Source organism: Artemia sp. Qi Xiang Cuo, chromosome 5 (assembly GCF_049724085.1).
Source record: "Artemia sp. Qi Xiang Cuo chromosome 5, ASM4972408v1, whole genome shotgun sequence".
In the NCBI taxonomy this organism is placed as follows: Eukaryota; Metazoa; Arthropoda; class Branchiopoda; order Anostraca; family Artemiidae; genus Artemia; species Artemia sp. Qi Xiang Cuo.
Window position 1 is genome coordinate 4,070,719 of NC_142798.1, and position 13,063 is coordinate 4,083,781.

Genomic DNA, 13,063 nt, shown 5'->3' on the forward strand with positions numbered 1-13,063 from the left:
CCACGTAGGAGCCCTGTAAGTTATTTAGAAAAGTTTTTCTAATTTTTGAACTTGTTTTTATGGTGTTTTCAATTTTTTCAAAAAAGCAAAAACTCTTAAGATAGAAAATCAGCATAAAAACGACAACAATCAACTTCTGCCTGTATCTTTTGAACTTAAAAAATAAAATAAAAAATAAATAGAATCTGTTTTTTTACTGGCCAACGAGTAGCCTTATCCTTAATGTTGGGACAGTTGCAATAGCCTTTCTAAATACTTCACCAAAAATTCAAGCAATATAAATTGATAAGGTCGATGGAATCTAAATACCCAAGAAGTTTCTCATGAGCCGAAGATCACAAGAACGCGTAGAAAACATGCCTGTTATGTGGAAAAAATTCTGTTGAAATACATTATACTTTTATTTCGACAATAAACCAATATTTTACTACCAAACAATATATAAAAATACTCATTTATATACAGAAAAGACAAGGATTTACAGTAACATTAACGCCTGTGTTTAAAAGAAAAGAAGGAAAACAAATTCAGAAAAACGTACCCTTTAGAGCTTACCTACAAGTGGACTGCATTAGCCATTGAGCGTTCTACACATATAATATCCTACAAATAATTCTAAAAATAAATCCTCATTTGTTTTCTTTCGGATTTATATTTCTCTCATCAATACCAAAGAAATGACGAAGTAGGCAACATGGCGAAACATAACAATAAATTTTTATTTTAAAATGCAAAGCCTTACCTTTCAGCATACATTCGTAAACAAAATGATAGCAATATTATTCTCACAGATAAAGGATTCAGCCTTTCAGCAAATAGGTAAGTTCTATAAGGCTGGCCTTCTACTTTTACAGAAGAATATAAAGTTATTGATTAGGATGGTGGGAACACGAATCTCTCCTCCTTAAACCCTCATCAATAATTGACCTAGGTGGATTGACACTTGACATGGTAATGCTATCTGATGAAGTACTATGATTAATGGTCCATCCTTCAGCCGATGAATCACCTTGCTGACGAGCTAGAATACGAGCACTTCGACGAAGATTGGATGGAGTTTGCGGTTGGGAAAATGGGATTGTCCTAGAGCTCCTTCTAGGATCGTGCCTTTCATTCTCAGGTGCCGTGTGAGTAGTTGTCCAGCCTTCATTTGAAAAAAGAGGAATTCGTCTAGCGGATAACCTTTGACTTCGACGGGTGTTTGGATGCAAAGACGATAGAAATCGATCAGATGCTGATTCATTTGGATGTGGGGAGGGAGAGGTGATTTCGACTATTTCATCGTCAATAGCCATAAGCCGCCGAACAAAATATCGACACATAGTACCATCCCACTGAAAAGAAAGTTGAATTAAAATTTGTGTATCTAAAAGGGTAGGTAGTAGAGAAAAAAGTGTTGTATGGGGGAGAGATTTGGAGCACAAAAACGTTTTTATAGGCTTTTTTAGGTTTTGAATAAGAATAATATGTAAAAAGAGTTTTTTAGATTCCGACGGGGGTAGAGGTTTAAATCCCATCTTTCCTTTCTAGAAACAAAATTGTTCATCCTTTATTGCATACTTTCTCAGTTGAATAGATTTTAAAGCAATTTTAAAACCAAAACCTCACGAGTTCCATAAAAAAAAAAAAAAAAAAAAAAAAAAAAAAAAAAAAAAAAAAAAAAACCTGATAAGGTTCCATTCTTATGGTGATAAGGAGGCAAAGGTAATTTCACTGTCAATAACTGTCAATACTGCAAAAAACACATACAATCGAAAGAGGAGTAGCATTCCACACAACAGAAAACTGTATAATATCAAGTCGATTGCTAATTGCAGAAGACAATGATAATGGGAAACACACACACACACACACACATATATATATATATATATATATATATATATATATATATATATATATATATATATATATATATATATATATATATATATATATATATATACATAAATATATATACATAATATATATATATATATATATATATATATATATATATATATATATATATATATATATATATATATATATATATATATATATATAAATCAATAGCTTGAGGTATCAAAACAGCATTTAAATTGCAGAGATTTTTTTTTTGGGTTTTAAAATAAAGAAAATGGTAATTTTAGTTGAATAAAAATAGTCTGTAAATGAAAAAATTGGAAAAATCCAGAAAGACGAGCTCATTAATAAAGAAAAAGAAAACCCAGCGATATTCATCTGAATCTGCTAGTGCTGCAGATACAAAAATTAGCATACATTTAGTTTTATAATTGGACTGAAAGTAAATTGTTACAATTTCTACTAACAACTCGTTACAGCATCAAGCCTTCTGATAGTAATCAAAGCACGTCCCTGTTCCACCCCTCCCTGTTCAGCCTTACACTTCATTCCATGCCAAGGTGTTTCTACTTAAATTAAATGTTTTCTTATAACCTCCTCTAGCAGATCTGAGGACGCTATACTTTCCGTTGGTACCAGTGCAACTGCCAAAAAGCACGATTTTGGGCAACCTATCTTACTTCATCCACACGTGTGACCCGAGCATCTTAATATTTCTTCCATTACAGCCGAAGAGAATGGTATCAAATAACATTTTGGTTCAACTTGATTTTGAATATAGGAATATTCAAAGCAGATCATAAAACTCTGCTGAAAACTTCAGGGTCATATGAGGACGTAAAACTTATGGAGGCTTAAACTAATCTCATTATTTTTAAATGATCTTCATTCGAATTTTTCGATGGATAATATACCCTGCACCTTGGCCATTCCGCTATTTAAAACTTCACTATATCCGCCACCCTTACTAATAAAACTACCCAGGTAAGTAAAGCTACCAACTGGGTCAATTTTCAACGTTAACTAAAATGACCTCTTCAACCTCCTATGTTCCTAATTCAAGTGACTTATTCTTTAATGAAGACTCTTCATTAAAATAAATTCAAACCTGTTCTTGCACACTGTGCCCTCAAAACTTCATTAATTAATAATCATTTTTATCTAGAAAATTTAAGTCATCTATGTAATTTAAGTCTAGAAGAGCGTATCTTCCTGTTTAACATGCTGTATGCCCCCATAGCTCTTTGACTGTATTCCTTAGGACAAAACCCATCTAAGTAACCCGTACAAATGTGATGAGGATAAAACAGAACTCTGCTTAGTTCCTGACTCTGGACTGAACTAACTACTAGCCTCACTTCCTACCTTAACAGCAACAATATTATTCTTATACATAGCTCTTGTCACTTTAATGTGCTTACCTGGTATCGTGGTTGCAGCTGCAGCCTAGTAAAGGACGAACGCGGCCAATTGTAACATACAAAACAGCACTTTCACTAAAGCTTTTCTGTCGGCTGAGTTAAATACCTGTTTGCAATTTATCAAAATACGAAATAAAGGCGTCTGATAATTGAGATACTTCTCAATGGTCAATTTAAGCTTGAAATACGGTAAACGCATCAACATACTTGTCTAAAACCACGGTGGAACTTATCTAAAGCATCTTTTAGTCAAATAAATACCATCTTGCTGAAGAGTTGGTATGTTTCTTCAATATAACAGAATAAAAAATCTTCTTCGACCACACAGCTAAAGATACTCATTACAGAGAATTCAGCCATATTATTAGTAATGCAGAGAGAGAGAGAGAGAGAGAGAGAGAGAGAGAGAGAGAGAGAGAGAGAGAGAGAGAGAGAGAGAGAGAGAGAGAGAGAGAGAGAGAGAGAGAGAGAGAGAGAGAGAGAGAGAGAGAGAGAGAGAGAGAGAGAGAGAGAGAGAGAGAGAGAGAGAGAGAGAGAGAGAGAGAGAGAGAGAGAGAGAGAGAGAGAGAGAGAGAGAGAGAGAGAGAGAGAGAGAGAGAGAGAGAGAGAGAGAGAGAGAGAGAGAGAGAGAGAGAGAGAGAGAGAGAGAGAGAGAGAGAGAGAGAGAGAGAGAGAGAGAGAGAGAGAGAGAGAGAGAGAGAGAGAAGAGAGAGAGAGAGAGAGAGAGAGAGAGAGAGAGAGAGAGAGAGAGAGAGAGAGAGAGAGAGAGAGAGAGAGAGAGAGAGAGAGAGAGAGAGAGAGAGAGAGAGAGAGAGAGAGAGAGAGAGAGAGAGAGAGAGAGTACTTACAGAGGATGTGACTATCTCATTTTTGTAGGGATGCCAAGCCACATCTCTTACACAATTCTTATGATCCCTATACCTTTTCACCATTTTTCCAGTCAAAACATCATAAACTGCAAAAAATACTGAGGGTAGTCATTATATAAAGAATAGCTAGAACTATAACGTACCGATTTTGGTACGAAACTAAAATAGCTTCTGTAAATGCCAGAGGCAACTCCTGGTCATTTTATTTTTTATACTGTTCAAACGATAACAAATAAAAAGCATAATCAATTGAATATTTGTGATGGTCATTGAAAAAATTACGAGATGTAGGCTTTTTCATTTCATAACCGAAGAATCAAATAAATTTTTAGCTTTCTTTATTTTAATTTCTTCTTTAAACTGGAAATACTCTTAAAAAGTGCAGAATATCAGTCATAGTAGTATTTGCCCTTGTAGAACCGCTTGATGGAGACAACAGTGACTCCAATAAATTTTACTTATAACTGCAGGAACAATTAGACAGGGTTTCAGGTAGAAATATGGTGTTTTTTATCAGGAGCTTTTAACACACTAACTAAGAGGTAGATAGAAATAGGGAAAGATGGTGTCCTAGCCTAGGTAAATTTGGTACAGGAAAAGAAAATAGTAATGGTTACAGACTGCTGGAATTTTGTAGGTATAACAATCTAGTTATAGCAAATACAGTATTTGGTCATGAAACATTCCATAAGTTAACATGGTATTCACATTATGGTAGGACAGATAACCTTATTGTTTTTTGTTTTTTTTACTGTAAACCGAAGACCGGCAGGACCAAAACAATATACTAGAGCATACAGGAGTGCTGTTATTGGTGTTAAAAGTAAAGATCACCATCTAGTTGTCACTAAGATTAATTTAAAACTGAAATTTAGGAAGGGTAACTACCTTACGGGAAGCAATGACATTGGTAGACTCCAGGATAAGGATTTGAGAGAAAATTTCTAGAAACAGTTGAATACTAAACTCAAGAGTTTATAATTTAACCATGTACAACATGGATGAAATAACTTTAGGAATATAGTTTATGAAGACGCCGATGGTGTCTAAGGGAAATACAGTTAGGAATATTAGTGAAAATACTCTTAATAGAGAGGAGGGGCTGTACAAGTGATAGACCATATAAAAATAAGAGGAATGTAAAAAAAGTAGAGAAAACATCAAAATATGAACTAAGGATGGGTGAAGTGAAGACCATGGATTAAATTGCCGAAGATCTGGAAGATGCAACCAGACGGCATAATAATAAAACATTGTACTGGCATGTTAATAAATTGAAAAAGAATAGTCAATCTAGACTTGCCCCAATTTAAAGATAGGAATGGGGCCACAATTATCGATAAGGGCAGAGTTAAAGAGGGACGGGAAGAACATTTTAAGAATGTGCTAAATCGTGATAGAGCTACAAGAAAAAATATAGAAAAGAATGAAATTTCGTGACACTTTGGATGTAAAAGAAGATTTATTTTGTCAGGAAGAATAAGTGACAGTACATAAAGGATATAAATCATAAGGTGTTGATAGTGTGGTAAATTAGTTTCTTAAATATGGTGGTTATGAGGTTAGAAAATAAGTTACTGAATATGACTAATATGATTTTTGAAAAAAAGGGGAAGTACCTAACGATTTTAGGAAAGGCTAGGAATAAGTGAAGATGAAAAGGTGATGTTGGGAAACGAAAACATCGATCAAGTGGACAGCTTTACTAACCTATGTAGTATTATTAGTAAAGATGGCGAGTTCAGTAGAAATGTTGAAGCAGAATAGCCAAGGGCCAGGGAGTTCTTTTCATGGTTGATAAAAATTGGGAACCATAATAAAATAAGTCTGCGAACCCAGATTTGAATATCGTAAGCTACAGTGGTCAAGTATGGTATTGAAGCGTGGGCGCAACGAAAAACGGAGGAAGATTTGCTAAATGTTTTCCAGAGACATTGCCTACATACTGTTTTGGGTACCCGACTGACTGACCACATCTCAAACAGTAGGCTGTACGAAGTGTTGTTCAATCCTGCTTTCTAGGGCTATAATGAGAGAAATTTTGAGATGGCTAGTAAGCGTTATGCGGATGAAGGATGACAGAATACCAAAGATTGTCCTTATCGGCCAACCATCAAGAACCAAACAAAAAGCAGATCGTCCCCGGTTGGATTTCCACAAAAGCTGAATTACACTATAGAGTCATTTCCAGGATTGATAAGATTTGTTCGATTCTCCATTCCGGTCACTATACAAAGCTGTTTTAAGCGAGTTCCACGTTATCTTTCTTTGTGGGCAGAAACTAAGTTATATAGCTTATATGTCTCTGTCTTGGCTTTTCTCTGTCTACAATTAGCCATGTCTTGATGCAACCTATGCAACCTACAGCAAAATACTTGATAACTTCAATTCAAAATCAACGAACTCGGTCGAGGCATTCGGCATGTCCATATAGTTTAAAGCCACCACTCATGACAGAACACTAATGTAGACAATCATTTACATTTTGACGGCAAAAAACTTAAGTAATGTTTGGCTTCTCAGTGTAATTTTACCAATATTCTGAGTTTTTGAGCATACCGTTTGCCTGGTTCTCCGTAACAGCTCGTGAGATTAAGGAGCTAAAATTCGCTGCTTCAAAAAGCGATAAAAGATTTTATTATCGAAGGCATTACAAGGTCATGCAGATCAGCGGCAGTTCTTGCCATAATAAATATAAGACACTAAACATATAAAGATCACAGCCATTATGAATCCCTTTTTCCAATTTTGCGGATACTGGCCTGATAATGTAATCTTGTTGAATATTAAAGTTAACGGAACATTCAAAAATTCAGTGTTGAGTTGTGTAATACTGGTCCTCTTCAGTTTCCTCAATTTGAGGCGAACTTGGGATTCTGTGAAAATTAAGAAATCCATAAAATCTGGAGATGGATGCGGAAAATCCTCCGAGTTTAGTGGTGGAAGTGACTGAACAATCGCTGCCAGGTGAGTGTTTAGGCGATCTGCAGTTTCTTTGTCCGGCTCATCATAGGCAAAATCCAGTCCAGTCTGTGTTTTGTCTGTCATATCCTTTTGTACCACTGTCCAGGCTTAGAATCCAATAAATGAGATAGTTCCTTTTGGTAATACACTGCCGCTGCCTGACGGATCATTCCTCTGATTTTATTCTTCAGGGTAGTCACTTTTTTTTCCTGAAAAGTTGTATCATTTTCCTGCTTAGTGCTTTGATTTCTTTTGTAACGTAAGGACGATCTGCTGAAAAACATTTGTTAACTTTTTCAGGAAGCGATTCGAGTTTCAATGTTGCGAGCGCTTCTCCGTAAGGAGGCGCTGAAGATCATCGTATTTTCGACTTCCTCCCCCCCTCAAAAATACACTCCCACATACGTGCGAGATCCGAAGAATAGAACTAGGAGTGCTGCGTCATTCTTTTAACACAGGGAGAAGTACCCTTTGACATTTAAATGTTATAAAGAGAAACCAATATATGTGTTAATTAAAGAAGCGAGAATTGCAAGCTTACCAACTAAAGCGCCCGAGGCACATCCTGAATAAATAAATCGTTGCCCGGTTGAAAACTTTGGTGAAAACCGCGCCCTTATAAGGGTATGTTGAACTCTGTGTCCAGTGTATGTCATGATGCTTGTATCTCCTTCCAATAGAGAGAACGGGTATCTTCCTATGAATAAAATGTCAAATTATTATCAAAATAAAATTATTCTATGGTTTATGCATCAAATCAGTTGAATAGTAAGGGGTCAGGTCAAGCCCATTGTACTAGTCAAGCTGGCAACACCATTTATGAGGATAAAGATAAAGAAAATTTTAAGTTTATATATAAAATAGAAAGAAAACACTAAACCACGAAAGAAAATTTGTCTGCACATAGGTTTTTCTTGTTTGTTCATAAAAATAACAAAACAATAAAGTAATAAAACTTGATTATTGACAACTCCGTTCGAAACATTTGACCAAAAAGAAGAAGAAACGATTTTGCACAAAACATACCGTAAGCTATTTCTCCCTTTGACTAAATAAATAAACATTAATTTAGATGAATGGTAATAAACGATATTTTATCATAAACGAAGAAAAGAAATATTGGGTAAATCTTGTACCAGGAAACAAAAATTTTTTTGAAAAGTAAACAAAGAAGCCAATTTACAGGGCAACAAAAAGAACAAAACAAAAAACAAAACAAACAAACAAAAAAGGATAAACAAAAAAGCATAAAAGGCGACGAAAATAAGAAGACTGGTGAAAGAATGATAAAATTAATTTTAAGATTGAAAATATATTCATTACTCATTATTTAAACTGAGATTGGCCATAACCTGTTTAAAAAATAAAAATAAGTAAAACTCAAAAACAAAAAAACAAAAAATGAAAAAAAAGAAACATATAAGAAAAATTTCTAAGGGACATTAAAATAAGGAGGAAAAAAAAAAAAAACACGAGCGAACAAGTAAATTTTTTTCGCAATGTAGGGGATGGGGGAGTTTTTTTCATATCTGAAGGTACAGCAGCGAACGAGAGAGAAGGTAAGATCAGGCTGGTAAAACGCCCAAAAAGGGCAAAATCTGGGGGGAGGGGGTCTACTCTTAAAAATGCGTTCCCTGCGAGGATTTGCCCTTGCAGTTTCTAAAAAGCAAAGGCTATAAACTAAAGAGTCGCGTTAGCTTAATATGAAATTTGGCTGATTTCCCCTCAGTAATTATAATCAAGTAAACAAAATTCCATTATTTATGAGAAAGAAAGTACATACTAAATCCGAAGATAGACTAAAACCGCAAACCTTTCGAACAAAACACTTCTCAATCTCATTCGTCCCTTATCATGTGTCAGTTTTTAATAAGGGCTAGTCCAATGTCTGTTTTTTTTGTGCGTTTTTCATATTTGGAGAACAAGCATCATTTATTTAGAATTTATTCTTCACTGCCGAAGCTTGTATATGATATTCTGATTATCCTTTAACAGTTTTCTTTCCCAGAGAGCCGGTTCAAGGTAAAATTTCACACATGAGGGCTGGACAGAAATATTGTTTTCTTTCAGCCTTTTAAGAGCACATAGGAGCAAACATTTAAGAGCATAGTCTTAGAATGTATTTCAGCCAACATTAAGCTGGTGTTTTCAGGAGAAGCAACCTTTTCTTAGAAGATATTAAGAATTTTTAAAACTAGGACGTTCTAAGAGTTCCCTCCTAAAATTGATTTAAAGAAGTCCTCCCTCCAGAAAAAATATAATATTATTTCATAAAAACCAATTGTTTTTCGTATCATCTTATTGACCCTGGTGGAAAAACTCTGATCCTACTCTAAAAAGTCGGGGCTATTTTCACATATGCTAAACTATATAATACCAAAGTGATTTGGTAAAAAAAACAAGTACGGTATGTTCTTTACGCTCAAAGAAGAGAATTTGCTTGAGCAGAAATTTAGTAGGCATATTAAGTGAGATTGGACACACCTTAAACTTTATTGCAATTATTCCCACAAATATTCGAAAAATATTGTATTTCCTCATACTAAGAATTTCTATAAATCGTCCATAATTATAACTAGAACAAAAAACAGTACAAAAATGTATTTTTTTATATTTCTATAAAAAGTTAAAAAAATATTCCATTTTCTGGATTAAAGCAATTGAAGTCCAACAAACCAGCGAAAAAAAGCCCTCAAAACGAGCACAAATCAATGCAAAATACGTTTTTCAAACCCTTTATCTAACACAAATGTATCTCCGAGAAACTTTTTTTTAAATTCTGTTCCACCGTTTAATCTGAAATCGAATCATTCATGTCTCAAATTTTTAAGACCGTTAGTTGTATACTTACCTTAACAGTGTATATATAGGCCTATGCTCAAAAAAGAACATCTGCTAGACTAGAAATTTAATAAGCATATTAAATGAGATTGCATACGCTTAAGGCTCTATTACAAGTGTTCCCACAAATCCAACATTACAAAAATATTCTGTTTTCTTGACTAAAACTATAGAAGTTCAACAAGTCAGTGTAAAAAAAAGTTCAAAGGAAGCATTAATTTAATTTTTTTAGATCCATAACTGGCGTAAAATACGTTCATATTAACCATACGTATGTGGCCGTTTTTAGCTTATGTAACGTCATGTGTGTTCAACCCTTTAGTTATGAGCATGTCTGGTTTAAAAAAAAAAAATTCGTTTTTATTGTTGTCTAGCTTTTAATCTGCATTCAAATGATTCTTCCCTCAATTTTTTAGGCCGTCCGTTGCATATTTACCCAAGAAAAACATTTCTTTTTAAACGTTAGCACTAGTGAGCTGACTACGAAGGAAGAAATTAATTATTTTTTAGTTTAAAGAAGGGCTAATCGAACTAAAACTATTCAATGTGGCTTTCAAAGTACCTAAGTTGGTCCTTGAAAAAAAAAAAAAAACAAGAACGGAGACCCTCAGGGCCATTGTTGGCACATAGGGCGTGGGACCAACGTTTCAGTTGCTGGGTGTTTTTAACAGGAACAAGTAGCAATCTTGTCACCCAGCCTTGCTTCAGCGAGAATTGAACCCCGGGCCCCGTATTACCAAGAAGAGCATCGATCAACTGTGCTACAATAGTGTAAGGTTGGTCCTTGAACAGATAATAAATTAAATTTACCTTCTATTCTTCTGCACAAGTAGGGCAATATAGGTTATAATCGATTTAAAATAATGTATGGTAAAAGGTCGAGTTATATGCGAATGGAAAGACAGAATTTGAATAAAACAAATTAGAATCCTAAATTCTAGAAAACCCATAAAAATAGTTAAAAGTACACTTCAAATATGTGTATTAGTTAGTTTCATAATATATATCCGTCCACTACGTCATAATGAGAACGCGAGGAAAAACCGTGATCCCCGTCAGAGCGGAAAACGCGGTAAAGCAGCAATACTTATAAAAGGTTAAACAGGAATCTAATTTTTTTCGCATGACAGTGAAGAGCAAGGTATAGCCCAATACTTGCCCATTACTTATATTATATACCAAAACACTTGAAATTTAGCTATTTTCTGGTTAACACTAAATATGAATAAAAAACAACATCTGAACAAGGCGAATAAGAGCCATACATTTCATTGAAACTTATAGTTCGTTTTACATGACAGAAGATCGCGAGGTTGAAGCTGAAACAATAGCCAGACTATCCAGGATTTACGGGGAGCTGCACTTGTTCAACCCTCTGCTTTTTCTGCAGGGATTAACTGGTGCTCCAATAATAATAAAAAAAACTACTTCCATATTTAACATACATATTTTGGGTTAGTTTCATTAAAATATATAGCCCTTCACCAAAGCGTAAATAACCATGCCCCCCTCTAAGATTTGGATTTCCACTCGTCTTATCATTTCTTACATTTTCAATATAGTCCACCTATTTTTTGAATGTTTCCAAGTATTCCCGTCACTCGAAACAAACTCCTCCCTTCTTGAAATATTAATTGTCATTAAATAGAAATTATACTCACTAAACTTCAGAGGTAGTTGCTCCCACCGATAGTCCCACTGAGTATTTCCAACAGCTTTCCTTGTATTTGTTTGTGCGTTTTCACTAGAGAACCGTCTCATATCCCATAATTTGATTGTTTGATCTTTTGAATTGGTTATCAAATAGCGACAGTCTTTCCTCGAGTCAACAAAAGCAATTCCATCTTTGTGACCAGCAAAGACACCGACGGGCTTACTCTGGGATGCGTCTAACAGTCGTCGATCCCAAACCTAATAATTGAGTTAAACTATCTCAGTAGTTACATGGCCAAATTAATAAGCTCTATGAAATAACAACCACGCAATGCGCTCCCGGCCGAAGGCAGAGAATCAGGAGATTCGTACCTGTGCTACGCTGACTATTGGTAAAAAAAAACCCAGCAAATTATCACCTCACCTCCTCTCATATTTAAGCCAGTGAATCGTACTCAGAGATACGTTCAACAGTCTTCAATTCCAAACCTAATAATTCAAAACGATTAAGTGAGCAATTAAGTTGCGATATTTACTAGATTTGTAAAATAGCAAATTTTCGCTCCTACCTCTTTTGTGCTTAAGTTCTTGAATGCGAAAACTTACAAAAATATCCTATATTGTTAAATTTAGGGTGCTTCTGTTTAATGAATTCGAGATAATTCATAGCCAGCTCCATAATTCCTAACATAGCCAACTTGAAATTTTGTATTCTCAAGTATTTTATAAAATATTTATAGATATTTTTGAATTTCTTGTGGCTTCCTTTGCTACTTTTTTCCTGATGGTCCATTCTTAGTGACCTGGATAGGTGGCTCAAAATGAACATTCAATTTCGTAAATGTTCAGTTTGTAGATTCAGTTTATTCATTGAGGTTAGACAGAGGTTTGCTAAAGTGAAGATCATTTAACAGTCATGTATAATTAATCTTAAGGTGTATTTCAAGCATATCTTACTTTGTATAATTGGAAAGTGTCGGTAATATCTAATAGCATCATTCTATACAACTGGTAAAGAATTTTCGTTAGGAAAGCATTTACTTTCCTAAAAGACGAGACGAGTTATCCAAAAAAAGAAGTATTTGAATGAAGTTCCAAACAAACAAAAAATTCAATCGTTAAAAAAACGTCATAAAAAGCTAAAGACTAAAAACCAAATTCATGGCTGCGTCAAAGGAGGCGGAACGAGGAACTTAGCACTTTTGTGTCTTCAGTACTTTTTTCTAATCACGAGACTTCCATCCTATTGGATGTTCTTTCCTGAGGTAGTGGCAACACTGTAGACAAAAAAAGGAAATGAAATTAGGCCAAAGGATGCAGGAAACAGAAAATAGAGAAATGGCAAATTGTTCTTTAAGAAAAAAAAAAAAAAAAAAAAAAAAAAAAAAAAAAAAACAACAACAACAAACATACAATGCATCGTTACTCTCGAAAATCGCAACCCTGCAATGTAGATGCAGTTCATTTGGG

At 34.6% G+C, this 13,063-nt stretch overlaps 1 protein-coding gene across 4 annotated transcripts in view; it reads right to left on the reverse strand.

The window, feature by feature from the left end:
* Positions 1–388: 388 nt before the first annotated feature.
* LOC148951732 (DDB1- and CUL4-associated factor 11) overlaps positions 389–13,063 on the reverse strand; it is a 75,329-nt gene continuing 62,654 nt past the window's right edge. For all 4 annotated transcript variants that reach the window (XM_089088687.1, XM_089088684.1, XM_089088685.1 and 1 more), the window contains 4 exons: positions 11,602–11,851; positions 7,641–7,796; positions 4,115–4,221; positions 389–1,334 (listed from right to left, as the gene is read on the reverse strand). In XM_089088687.1, the coding sequence (XP_088944813.1) occupies positions 867–1,334; positions 4,115–4,221; positions 7,641–7,796; positions 11,602–11,851 (981 nt within the window). In that variant the 3' untranslated portion in view covers positions 389–866. The remainder of the gene's footprint in view (positions 1,335–4,114; positions 4,222–7,640; positions 7,797–11,601; positions 11,852–13,063) is intronic.